General features: G+C 41.7%; 1 protein-coding gene across 10 annotated transcripts in view; it reads left to right on the forward strand.

Annotated features, from left to right (window-relative positions):
- Positions 1-14,216, forward strand: part of Grip1 (glutamate receptor interacting protein 1) — a 634,564-nt gene that overhangs the window by 575,205 nt on the left and 45,143 nt on the right. For all 10 annotated transcript variants that reach the window (XM_085683147.2, XM_085683148.2, XM_087902104.1 and 7 more), the window contains 2 exons: positions 7,148-7,217; positions 8,747-8,892. In XM_085683147.2, coding sequence (XP_085539273.2) covers positions 7,148-7,217; positions 8,747-8,892 — 216 coding nt within the window. The remainder of the gene's footprint in view (positions 1-7,147; positions 7,218-8,746; positions 8,893-14,216) is intronic.

The raw sequence follows: 14,216 nt of genomic DNA on the forward strand, positions 1-14,216 counted from the left end.
ATGTGTGTGTGTGTGTGTGTTGTGTGTGGAAAGCAGAAGCCAATTTTGGGTATCATTCCTCAGGAGCTATTCAGTATTGTTTTTGTTGTCTGGAATTTTCCAATGAGGCTGTGCAGGCTGACAGGTGAACCCACAAACTGCTACAGGAATGTCTTGAGTCTCAGCCCGCATGTGCAACTGTTACTTGTGAAGCTTTGAGTGTTGCGCTGTTCCAGATGGAGAAGGGATTCACAGTCTCTCTCTCTCTCTCTCTCTCTCTCTCTCTCTCTCTCTCACATACACATGCACACACACACAGACACACACACACAGACACACACACACACACAGACACACACACACACAGACACACACACACACAGACACACACACGCACACACACACACAGACACACACACACACACACACACACGTCAGCTCCTCAGAGCTCCAAGTACACTTACACAAGTAGTCATCACTATACTGCGTGTGTTTCTTCCTGGAAAATACTTGTGATTGACAAGTTGAAGAAACATAAGGTACTGCAAAACAAAAATAAAAAGGCCATCCAGGAGTTGTGTGCATTGCAGTGAGAGAAAACTCCCAAAGGCCTCTCTCAGTTCCCTGTACACACAAGGTCTTCATTCATTGCCTGTATCTGTTGCGTGCACGGGTAAGACGTCTTTATCAGCAATGTTCTACTAAGCACTGTGCCCTCCAGGAAAGAAGCCTTTGAGTAAGATGGTGAATACAAAGTGCTGAGCAGATTATTGCATGGATTAAAGATGTGGAAAACGATCAAGAGCAAGGACTGAAAGGCTGAATGAACTGCCACTCTCTGTAGAAGGATACACTATTAAATGTTGTTGAACATGTATGTAAAATACATACACAAATGCCTATAAATATATGTATACATCTGTGTGTATATACACAAATATATATGTATATACCCATATGTATACACACATACACACATATATAAAACACATTGTGAACCTCAGCACACATTAGCAAAGTGGTGATCATTCATGACTTTACACAAAGCCTTCTAAAATATTTTAAGCAAATCTCTAGAGAACAAAAATGTAATGATCACATCAAAATACATAGTATGGAATTCTCAAACAATAAATTTTAAAAATATATTTTTTAAGTCTAGTGTACACTACAGTTGTGTTATATAGACTGGAGACCCAGGCCCTTTCCCATCAAGCATACATGGGCTCTGAGTGAAGCTGAGGGCCTGCTATAGTTTATTGATGTTTTTTCACCATCTTTGTACAAATTCCCCTTTCTGTCTTTTTCTCCTCGTGAAACCTCTGTGTTCAGAAGGGGACCTTCACCATGAGAGGCACTAATGTCCTCAGTGTGTCCAGTTACCCTCCATAGCAGGGGTTCCCCACCTGTGGCTCATGACCCCTTCAAGACTATCAGAAGTATCAGCTACTAACATCACATTCATAACAGCAGCAAAGTTACAGTTATAAAGTAGCAACAAAAATAATTTTGTGGTTGGGGGTCACCACAGCATGAAGTATTAAAGGATCCCAGCTTTAGGAAGGTTGAAAACCACCGCTCTGTGGTGAGAGGCACACATCCCCTCGTGTGTCCAGCTACACTGCAGACCTCACTGAGAGAAAATGGCATCCTCTGAATTTGGATGTAGTGAACAGTTTTAGCCCATTTTTTTAGGCTCTTGATGAGACTGTGGCAATAGAAACGACACTGTGCGACTGTGTGCGTTTTCCTCCCTAGTCCTCACTCCAGCTCTGCGATGGCCATATTCTATAGAGAGGAATGGTACAGTTCAACAGCAAAATTTCCCAAAGACCCAAAGTCAATAAAAGGCAAAGCAAGAACTGCAGCGTATTCTTTCAGCCTGCAAGCTGGCTTTCCTGTGCCCATGCCATTCAGCCCTGTCATCATCTGGTTGATGAACTTCCCAGAGCCTAGACCGGAAAAGCAAAAGGCGGCATCCTACACATGCAGTTAATTTCTTGGCCTTCTTTCTGACACGTGACTAGATACTCTGCAGAAACAAAGGCTTAGTTTGTTTTTCTTTATAAAAATCACAAAGTGGGCTGTATGAAAGGCACAACAAATTTCCGTGTTTTCTGTAAAAATAAGATTCTCCCAGTGAGGGTGATCAATGACGTAACACTTTAAAATTAAATGATGGTGGATGAGCACATGCTATCTTGGCATGAGAAACGTGAGGTTTTTCGATGGCAAAATCCTATATGAAGATCAAGAAAAGGAAAACAGATGACAGCAGCAGACTCTGAAGGGAACTTCAGTGCGTTTTATATTCCCCAGAAGCCCAGGAACTGGTGGCCCCAGAACTTGGGGTATGTAAGAATAATGGAATAGCTCAGACAGTAGCAGCAGTTGAGAGCTAAGAATCAATACATTAGTCCCTGGGATAGCTCCTCCCACTCAGTGTGACCTCATGTCTGTCCTTGGGATAGCTCCTCCCACTTGGTGTAACCAAGTGTCTGTCCCTGGGATAGCTCCTCCCACTTGGTGTAACCAAGTGTCTGCCCTGGGCTAGCTCCTCCCACTCAGTGTGACCTCATGTCTGTCCCTGGGCTAGCTCCTCCCACTTGGTGTAACCAAGTGTCTGTCCCTGGGCTAGCTCCTCCCACTTGGTGTAACCAAGTGTCTATCCCTGGGATAGCTCCTCCCACTCAGTGTAACCAAGTGTCTGTTCCTGGGATAGCTCCTCCCACTCAGTGTAACCAAGTGTGTATCCCTGGGATAGCTCCTCCCACTCACTGTAACCAAGTGTCTATCCCTGGGATAGCTCCTCCCACTCACTGTAACCAAGTGTGTATCCCTAGGATAGCTCCTCCCACTCAGTGTAACCAAGTATCTTTCCCTGGGATAGCTCCTCCCACTCACTGTAACCAAGTATCTATCCCTGGGATAGCTCCTCCCACTCACTATAACCAAGCGTATCTCCCAGAAATGCTCAGAAGCTTTGGGATTTCTATATTCAAAAGCATGAGCAAGAGAACTCCCTAGAATGCAACTAAATTCTACAGAAGAGGGAAGAAACAGGATTCTGTATGACTTGTTTCTGAACACTGATAACATGGCCATGCTAAAATGAGTAGCAAATCCTGATCATGCCAAGATTATTTGTAATATGCCATATTGAAAGAATGCAGAGGCAAGAAAGACACATGAATGTGGTGATGATCTAGGAAGGAAGGGAACAAACCTGTATGGTTCATAATACAAACAGAGAGTGACTAAGACTGAAAAACAAAATAGTGACATTATACGCTTTTTCATAAGTGGAATCAACCAAAGAAGTTGAAAGTGTGTGTTCCTCAAGAGATATGTCCCCAATAAACTGATTGTAAAGTATTATGTACAACATAGCAATACAGTACACCATAGTATGGGCTGATTATCTGTGAACTCGTGGGCAATGGGAAGCAATGGCTTGCTGCCCTTGAACAACATCACAGAGACTGTTATGCCACATGGTGCTAGTGCTACCAAATCCAAGTGCGGAGCTACTGAAAGAAATTGCTCTCACCCTAGCAGATCTCAAACCATAAATGGATCAACTTAAAGGCAGGAATTGTCTGTGTTTACATCTGGAGAAGCGGGAAGTTGAAGACTTGCTTGTGCACAATCTCCAACTAAATTATATGGAGTTGGGTTTTTAATACAAATAGTTGGAGCTGTCAAGACGACTCAGTTGATAAATGCTTTAATAATTCAATTAATTCCAAGCATGAGGACCCGAGTTCCGTACTCAGAATCTGTGTAAAAACCCTAGATGTGGTAGCATTGCACTTATAATCCCAGCATGGGAAGACAGAGACAGGGAGATCTCTGGGGTTTGCTGGCTAGCCAGCCCGTGTTAATTGGTTAGCACCATGTCAGAAAGAAAGCCTGTCTCAAAGTAGGTGCATGGTGTGACTAAGGGTGTTCTCTGACCTTCACATAGACACAAGCACATACAAGTATACACACACACACACACAGAGAGAGAGAGAGAGAGAGAGAGAGAGAGAGAGAGAGGAGAGAACTTTATATATATATATATATATATATATATATATATATATATATATATATATATCTGAAAAGCATTATAATATTTTTGAGGTTCAAGAACATGCACCTGTATGCCACATGAAGAAGACCAACTTTGTTCTGCTACATAAATAGATGGCTGTGATGAGTCCTGAGCAATCATCTAGATGACTCATGTACTCAGGTACATTAGCAGTGACGTTAGAGACACAGTGGCATTGGAGTCCAAACAGACACTAGTAAGTCTAACCTTCATCGTGTAACACACAATTTCACAGTGCTGATCTCTTGTCCCCTTCTCAGTTCTGCTTATCTGGCCAAGTGCACTGAGTTTTCAAGGAATTGCTATTGTTTGTCTTTGGCTTTCACACCATAATCTTTGCTTGTTCTTCTTTTGTAAGTCACTCTCTTAGCCCATTCATTGTAGATCACGACCTCCACCCATCACTGGTTTGGCTACTCCAGTAGAAGTGATATAGAGAGATATTATTTTATTTTATAATAAATATAAAAACTTATATTTATATATAAATAAATAAAATAATATGAAAATTATTATTTCAGAATAGAGAAAACTTTTTATTTCTCATGACCTTACGATATCTAACAAGCCCTGCCTCTCTTTTTTAAACTGATTTCAAACCAATTTCTCTGAGATTTCACAGCCAGAGCCCAGTGCAGAGATGCCTAGCTCATAGTTGGTGTTTTGGAAATATATGCTCAGTAAGTGCCTGGATCTGCGGAAATGTCCAATCAAATCCAAAGTGTTAAGTGACTATGAGACATTTTCTGAAGGATCACAAGTTTGGGCAAGATCAGGTGGATAAAGACTGGAGGATCCATTTCTATATTGGAGTAGGGAATGAGTCCGATGTGGCTGGACAGCAATAACAACAACACTTCATGCAGACAGAGCAGTCTTGTGGGAATTGCTCTAATCACTCTGCGTTTGAGAGCTCATAATCCTCTCAGCAGAAACGCTCAGGTACAGATTGTGAATATTCATCATATCCTGCACCTGAGTCATCTAAAGACTTTGTCCTCAAGCAATCAACCTAGAAGTGCCAGGGCTATGACTTCAGCCCCAACCATTATGACCATCAAGTGACATTTCTCAATCCCTACACTACATTGTCCTACTGGCTTTCTATTATCAAAGCTACACATCTATGTAAAATCTATTAACATTTAGTGATAGTGACCTTCTTGGTAGGTTTAGAGCATTATGAGCCTAGCAATATAGGCTTGGCTTGCTATTTTCTAGGCAGAGAAGAACTTAGCATTGTAGTAGGGTGGTATCGACAACTACTGATCGCTCAAGGATTCACCACCACATCTGTGTGCCTGGAAGTGGTAGAGCGACATATAGGTCTGTACACGCTTCTCTGTTCAATATCTTCACCCCCAGAGACTTCACCACCAAGAACTGTTGAGTTTCAGTTATGGGTGTGGTTGAAGGAGAAAGGGGAATGTAGAAAGATGAGGATAGCCACCCTATGTGTGTAGATGTGTAGGGCATTTCTAGAAAAAAAAATTATGTAGCATTGTCCTCTACATCATGATACCATTCTGCTGTCTTGCAAAGAAGGGTGAGTTTGATGTATCTTCCTGTTTTTACAATTGCTGGTTTTCCTTTTCAGTGAATTGTGGGCCTTTTTAATTCAAAGGAAATTCTTGCATGTTATTTCATTGTTACTATAGGTTGGCAAGATACTACTCAAATTCATTGACATATACTAAAAGAATAATAATAATGTTTGCATGTAATAAAAGTTTGGTGTGTGGGTGTGTGCACGCGCGTGCCTGCATGCGTGCGTGCATGTCCAATGCCCAGAACTATTTCTATTTTAGAATGAATAAAATTGGTAGATGTTTGTGTCTGTGGGTAAGTCATATCCAGTCATTGAGTGAAGGTTTAAACAATGAGTTAATTATAGTGAATATGTTCTGCACACTTTGCTAGCAGTTAAGGTTGGCGATTAAGTGAAATCTCATCATTTACTCAGGACTAATTGCAGTAGTGGATAAGGTATTGGGGTGTTGGTTTTCCTTTAAATATGATGCTGAGTTGTTAAACCATCTGTTCTTATGCATAAACATTTTTCTGGGATTCAGGTGGGATTATGGGATATGATGTGGTTCTGTGATTATTATGGGTTGATCAGCCTATTTATAATAAAATCTTACTTCAGGGCCTCTTCATGTTCTCTAAAAGGAAACCGTCACAGGCTTCAGGTTGGCAAAGCATCTTCTCTCAGAGGCCAATGTTGATATCCTAAATGAAATTTAAACTTTACACACAAAGATGGTTTCTTTGAGCTTCTCTGGGGTATATTGCATATTCATAGTTAATTCCAAGAAAGTTCCTTTCCAAATGGTTTGTTTTTTATTCTTATCAAATGGAAGTCTTACCTCCCAAAAGATTAAAGGTTCCAAATATTTGACCACTCTGATTGATTATAATTTTATGTGTGGTTTAATAAGGTCTATATTATATGCTTATAATATATACACATATATGTATTTAGTTAAGTAATAAAATATTTACTATCATGACAAAATAAGCAGTCACATCCCATAACACTGTAGAGTTTTCTAGGTAAGAATTTGTGGGCAGAGCATAAGGATTTGTATAGTCCACCCCATAAGATTTCCATCTAGACGACATGAATCATAAAGCAGTGATTACTGCCTTCTATTTCTCCCAGGGCACTTGAGCGTGGTGAGCGCACATCTCTTTGCTAGAAAGGCGTGGAGGACAGGGTTGGAGACAGGCTCACACCCAGTATCACCAAAGTGATTGATTTCATTATTCTCCTGTTGGGGAGCCAACCTTTCAGGTCACTGACCTAAGCCTAATGATCAGCTCTTCAACTGCTTCCTCCAATTGCAAATTTAAATGACTGTCTTGCTTTTTAGCATGCAAATACTTTTACATGAATGTGGTTTTGGATTTAGTATGCATATTTATCAATCATCTGTTGGTTGCCTTTGATTTACATATAAACTCTCCCTGGTATGGAAAGTGACTATCAGTCAGGAAGGAATATACAGTCTTGCATGAGTCCTGAATATAAAGATGTGATGTCTCGCTCTGTCTTCATTATTATAGCACCGTCCAGTCGAAAACCTGGGGACCCTCTTGTCATTTCAGACATCAAGAAAGGCAGCGTGGCACACAGGTAAGCATGTGCCTTTTCTCATTTGCCTGTTTCCTCCTGTCAGTGTATTTCTATAGTCCAGAGTGGAAAGTGATCTTTATGGGATTTATGGGGTCAGCATGAGCGTTTTCTTCATGCTCATCTTCCACCTTTCATTTTCTAGTTATTTCAGTTCTGAGAAGTACCTCACCTAGACAGTAGCTTGTGCGACAGCTGGGCTAGGTGCTCTTGTGTCCCCTTTGAACAGTAAGACTTTTGAAGCCCCATCCATGTGTGCATTTCTGTTCTAGTTCCCTTTCTGCTGATGTCATTTAGAAAATCTGACCAGGAGCAACTCAGGAGAGAAATAACTTGATTGACTTGTACTTCCAGATCATAGTCGCTTATGGACAGACATCGGGGCAGAGTCTCAAGTGGGCACGTGAACGTGAACCTGCTAGCTTACATGCGTCATTCCTTCTGCCCAGAGAACTCAGTCAAGGAAGTCACTGGCAGGAAGTGCTGCTTGCTGGGTCACTCATGGGCTCATGAGTAACTAGTTTTTTGTTCAGTCCAAAGCTACCTGCCTAGGGAATGGTGTTACTCATAGTGGGCTGGACCCCCCAAAACCACTGACCAATCAGTAGACTCCAGCACAGACATAGCCACAGGCCTGTGCGATCTGGACAGTCTCTTGACCATCACGTCTTTCTTAAATGACTCTAGGCTGTATCAATTTGGCAATGGAAGCTAAATTAGAACTGTCTCCTCCCTGGTCTGTGTACATCTAAATAAGATTGTCTATTTTTTTTAAAAAAAGTATATTTTAAGTAATAGAGCATGCCAACATAATATTAACTTTCCTCTTATTGTTTTTAAATTATTGTTTTTCTTGTTGTTTTTAAATTAAGACTTTAAAAACCCAGCCTGTCATTATAATTGTGTCATTAAAGAAATAGTAACCACAAAAAAGTGTGGAGGACATAGTAAGAGTTCAGATATATAGTATAGGCACAGCTGTGTTGAAAAGTAAATTATTAATATCATGTATCAAACAAGGACAAAACAATGTTTCTTGTGCAACAGGTGGAAAGTGGGCAGGGAATCCAGAGCTGGGAAACCATCACACCTGCTCACCATTTTTGTTTCCTATCCATAAGAGGGAAGGGATTGGGGTTGTTGAGATAGCCTGTGTATCTATCATGGATGACCAGCAGAAGAAAAGAGAGGATAAATATTGGGAAATAATTATCTCCAGGTTGAGAGGAACCCAATGATATGTGGGGTCTCTTGTGCTTAGTACCCCCTAAGGAGCTCTAGACTTCCTGGGTAAATGCCTGGGTTGAAGAAAGCATGAGGAAAATGTTTGAACATTATGCAATGTGACACCGTAGCCCCCATCCCAAACAAGACTGGGAAGAAATAGAGCTTGTCAATATAGCACAGTTTGCAAACAATTGAGACCTTTGACTGTGAAGGCCACTAGAACACTGCGTTGTGCTCAGCGCCTCTCGAAATAGCCCACGTGAGTATCTGCCGTGACTCATGCAGTGCTGTGCACTCATCCACAGAACCGGAACTCTGGAACTCGGGGATAAACTGCTCGCAATAGACAACATCCGGCTGGACAACTGTTCCATGGAGGACGCGGTCCAGATCCTCCAGCAGTGCGAAGATCTGGTGAAGCTCAAAATCCGCAAAGACGAAGATAACTCAGGTAATGACAGCATCCTTACTTAAGACTGACTTTTCTAACTGCCCATCTGTCAAAAAGATAATAAATCTGGATGTTTTCCATGTAGCAGCTGGCTAGTGACGTGATAGCAGTGTTTTATTGGTTTTTAGAATCTGAGTTTGACATTGAGTGTTGAGTGAATTTTTAATGATGCTTTCAATTTTTGCAACTAAGATATTTTTATAAAAATTACAATTCTAAGAAGATAATTTTAAGTATGAAGACACTCTAAGGTGATGGACCTGGTCATTCCCGAGAGTTTTTGATATTTGAAACATATAACCATGACTAATGCTGCTTTTTTAACTGTATAAATGTTTAACTAGTTTACAAACTCAGAGTTTTTCTTTGTTATTTCAGTGATTTCAGTATCATAGAGAGTAGTGTCATGTTTCATGCAGAGAGGGTTTTCTTCAGATTTCTGTCTTCCTTTGAATTACTTCCTTAGCAAACTTCTCTAAAACCAGGATTGCAGAATGAGAATACAAGGGAAACGCTGGGATTCCTCACACAGTCTGTCCCACTTTCTAAGGGTCCTGTCCGGTCTAGGGGCCTCAGTGATGTGTGAGCAGTGACCTGTAAGCAGTGCTTCTCAGACCCAGTCATTGTGCATCGTCTCCTGAGAGCTTTGGAAACGCACATCCTGGGCATCATCTCCAGGAGGAGTCCAGGATTCCTCTTACTTAACAAGCTTCAAGGCGATGCTCTTAGCAGTAATGCAAGGGACATGCCTTTCACAGCTCTGCAGTAAAAGCCCTTTTATCTGCTCCCAGTAGGAAGCTGGAACTGTTGAGAAGTCCATTTATTAAAATAACTCACTAATATGAAACTTCTAGAAATTGATTTAAATCGGTATCACAAAAATTTAATTTAAAATGCTGCCAATCTTACCGATAAGCTTAAGGCCCGTCCTAAGAATGTGGTTGTATGGAATATAGTTTCAAGTCTTTGTTTCTCTAAACTATGCCTATAATATATAGTTTGTTACTTCTGTGCTTTTCATTTCTGAGACAAAATACCTAATTAAAAAGAATTAAGGAGATATATTTGAATTCATGGTTTCAGGGGTCTTGATGCATGTTTGGCTGGTGGAGCATCATGGCAAAGAGGTGTGGGGGAATTAAGTTGACAGGAATGAAAATAAAAAGGGGCTGGGAACAAGTTATGCCCTCCAAAGTGATGCCCAGTTCCATTTTCTATGCTCAATTCCACTTCCTACTAGTTCATGCATTATAAACTACCAACGGATTTGCCCATTGACTCAGTTAGCCTATAACTCGTACTAGCTAAGATCCATGCCCTCAACACGTGAACCTGGAGAGAGCAGAGCAGGGTTGCATTTCATATTCCAACCAAACATTCCACTTCGGATTCCCAGAAGACTCATGTCCAACTCAAGATACAACACTCTTCAGTCTATCTCCAAGAATTCCCAAGACCTCTAGCTAGCATTACATAAAAGTCCAAGTTCATTCACTTCTGAGATTCAAGGCAGCATAATTGGCAGCACAGAATGGCATTGACGTCTGCAGCCAACTTGAGCAGTAACTCGACCCACCTGGAGCACAGCTGCAGCAGCTTCTGAGTTTTTGTTAGCTGAGCTCAGAGAAGCGCTTCTCTTGGCAGCCTGTGCGTGAAAGGCTCCCTGGAGTGATCTCCAATCGAAGGCTTTCGCAGGCTTTCCATCTTTACACCCTTGAGCCACTGATAGATGGGAACTGGCTAATGCCTGAGGTGCTAAGACAGCATCTTTCTGTCCCAATGCAAAGTGCTTGGCTAGTTTTGATGGTACTAGTCTACTTAGCGAGCTCACTTTATTTTCAGCCTTTAAAGAGCCCCTTGTTTTAAAAACCTAAACTCCAAGCTGGTCAGTCCCTTCTGCACTGCCTTTCCCTCCTGATTCTCAATATAAATCCAGATGTAAACAGCAAGCGCTATCCATGCCAGTCAACACACTGCTGTCTCAAAGTGTCTTCCTACGAGCTTTAAATTTGGCATCTCACAAAATATCAGGTCATAGGGGGACCCATAGGCATGTCCCTTGGAGGATGTGATATATGGTCTCCCATCCAAGAGTGTCCTCACATCCATCTGAACCTCATGAGCACTCGCTGAGGATCCTATCAGCGTTCTGGTTTTGAGGGTTCTCCATAGAACCACCTCGCATGCTCTTCTTGCAGAACTAGAAGCATTTTTTGAACGTTTCTTTCAAATTTTTCCCCAAGTTCCTCCCGCAAGTCATTTCCAAAGACTTAGACATTGCCAAGTGAGGAAGTCACAGCCACTGCTTTCCGTCTAAGCCTCCATTTCTTGTGTTGGTCCATCCTTCCGCCACTGTGACAGAATATCTGGTCAGACCAACATGAAGGAGGATGGATTGGTTGTTTTTGCTTTTTATTTGCTTGTTTTTCACTCCTGGTTTCAACCCATGGTCAGCTGGCCCACAAACAACACAGCCAGCTGACCAACATTCTCTTCAAGGACGTGCCTCTAATGACTAGCTTTTTTCCTTTGGGCCCCACCTCCTAAAGGTCCCACTATGTCCTAGTGGTGGCACAGATCAATAATCAGTTATGATTAGTAGCCTTTAACATGGATGCCTTCAGGGACACTTAAGATTGGAATCATGACTCCAACCAGTAAAAAATTGTCAATGTTCTATAATCTTCTCATAACTAAATCATAATAGGTCTAGACGTCACAAGCATGTCAAGCCGTATGTTCAAGGTTTCTATTCACAGTGAAAGAAAAATACAGTAGTTGTGTCCATTGGTAGATTGAGAATAATGATTATAGCCAAATATATTTTGTAATCAGCAGTTTAAAGTGTGCACACGCTTGTACTCATTTTTCCTCACTGATTTTCCATGCCTGCTTTGCATCCTGTCCCTTTTGAGTCTGCTCCCACTGCACTCTCTTTGGGGAATTTCTTCCATGAAAAGGCTGAAGCTTCCAGCATCAACTGGGTTCTGTCCTAAGGAAGAGGCAAAGCCCTGTGGAAAAACATGCTTAGCCTGATTTGCCCAGACTCAGCAGATCTCAGCTACACCCCTTGCAGAGGAGAAAGCCAACCCAGGGATGAATGTGTGTGGTACTGGCAGCTGGCAGTGTGTCCGGTCTCAGAGTCCGCCAGGCAGATATGCTGGCAGGTCTTACTGAAGCAGCCGCCCAGAGCTGGAGCGCTCCACTGTGTTCTCGGCTGATCTCCTTTGGCCTACCCCCAACTCCTTTACATCTTTCACCTATATTCTCTATGCCTAATATTATAGTAATCATTGTGTTTATTATTTTTAATTCTTTTCTATCCTAAATTTCACTGGAAAACATAACATATATACCCAAAATATGGTTATAAATGTTACTGTGGGGGGATACACTCACTCAAACTATATTTCTCAAATTGGCATATCAAAATATATGTTCATTAAAGATGTGATCAAACAGCAGGTAAGCATTTCAGAATTGTTGTCTGATTGTCACCTTGGAAGAACTGGCTTTGTCCTTCTCTTCTCTTCTGTCCCACAATTGCAGGTGAGACTTAAAGACTAGAGAGATGGCTCGTGATCTCTAGAAACACACATAAATGTCAGATGGGGATACATGGCCCACTTGGAAGCCCAAACTCAGAAGTTAGAGACAGGGCATTCCCAGACCAAGCTGGTGATCAGGACTAATCACATCGGGGAGCTCTCTGGGTTCACCTGAAAGAGTCTGCCTCATTGAAGAACATGGAAGACCAATTGAAAGTGTTTCCTGGTGTCCTCCTTGGGCCTCCACATGCATGTGAACAGGCATCCACATGTATGCCCACACACGTATAGAAAACATGCATGTATTCACATATGCACACTATGCACACACTCATGATAAATGAGAAAGAAAATACAACTCGAGTAAGTGAATTCTTCTGTATGAGGAGCAAAACAAGATAGGGAAGCCCTTCTCATTTCAAATGTATACTTGGTCAAAATTTAGTTCTTAAGATCCTCTGTGATCAAAAAAGCAAATATTTTAGCTTATTGATTCCCCTTTTATTAAAAATAGATTGTTTTCTCATAAAATACATCTTGATTACAGTTTCTCCTCCCAGTTCCTCCCCTTGAATCCAGATATACCCCCTTTCTGTCTCTCATTAGAAAAGAAACAGACTTCTACCAACAAAACAACAAAATACATAGCAAGATAAAACAAAACCCATCACACTGAAGTTGGAACAGGTGATTCAACAGAAGGAAAAGAGCCCCAAAGGAGGCATACGACCCAAACACACTGTTCACACACTCAGGAGTCCCAGGAAAACACTTAACTGAGAGCTACAGTGTGTATGCAGGGGCCTGGTGCACACCCGTGGGGCTCTGTGCTCGTTGCTTCAGTCTGTGTGAGTTCATATTTGCTCAATTCATTCAGGAGACCCTGTTCTCCTAGTGTCCCCCCTCCCCTTGAGCTCTTACACTATTTCTGCCTCCTTTTCCTCAGCCCTCCCTGAGCTGTGAGGAAAGAGATTTGATGGAGACATTCCATTTAGAGCCATGACACACACATATTTTAAAATCAGGCCCGAGTTTGAAGTCCAAGTCTACTATTTTTTAGCTGTGTGAGTCTGGACAGGTTATTGAGCGCTGTGTGCAATTTGACTTCTGCATGCAGTGTGAGCTCCATACCTACCTGACTTCATTTGCATGCACACGCAGGCTCCATACATACCTTAGAAAGATAGTGTGGCTTGGTGGTTTCCTCACTGGCAGAGTCAATGTTCCATAAACTAGGGTCCATTTTTATTATCATAATTATCTCCTAAAATCCCTTTCCCTCCATTCTGCTCCTCAATCAGGATATAACTTAGCAGAAAGGGGGCACTGATCATTACACCAGCCACTGATTTTTAACGTTTGAGGTTCTGTTTAATCTGAAGTCGTACCGATGAATTGAGCTATTACTGACTAGTGACCATTTACCCCCGAAGTTTGTGAATCCTAATATTCAGGGTGAAATCTTACTCATACGAGTCCTGGGCTTCCCATACTCCATTTCTTCCTTTAGCGTCCTGTTCATGGATCCCCATGATATAATTTGGTGCCCTAAGATACGTAGTGCTGCGTTGGTATAAACAGGTGCGAGCTTCTGAGTATCCACCTTTCTTCCTGTTGCCGGCTCATTGATCTGCTATGTACATGGGGAAATGCTGGAGCCATTCTCAAATGTTGCAGTCTTTGATTTTCAATCCTGCTATCAGCAATTTAGGGTCCATGAGGTCCCAGATATCTGTTTAGAGGACTGCCAGTTCTTAAATAATGAGGGTACAATCT

The sequence above is a fragment of the Myodes glareolus genome, chromosome 26, assembly GCF_982192425.1.
Source record: "Myodes glareolus chromosome 26, mMyoGla1.1, whole genome shotgun sequence".
NCBI classification, from domain to species: Eukaryota; Metazoa; Chordata; class Mammalia; order Rodentia; family Cricetidae; genus Myodes; species Myodes glareolus.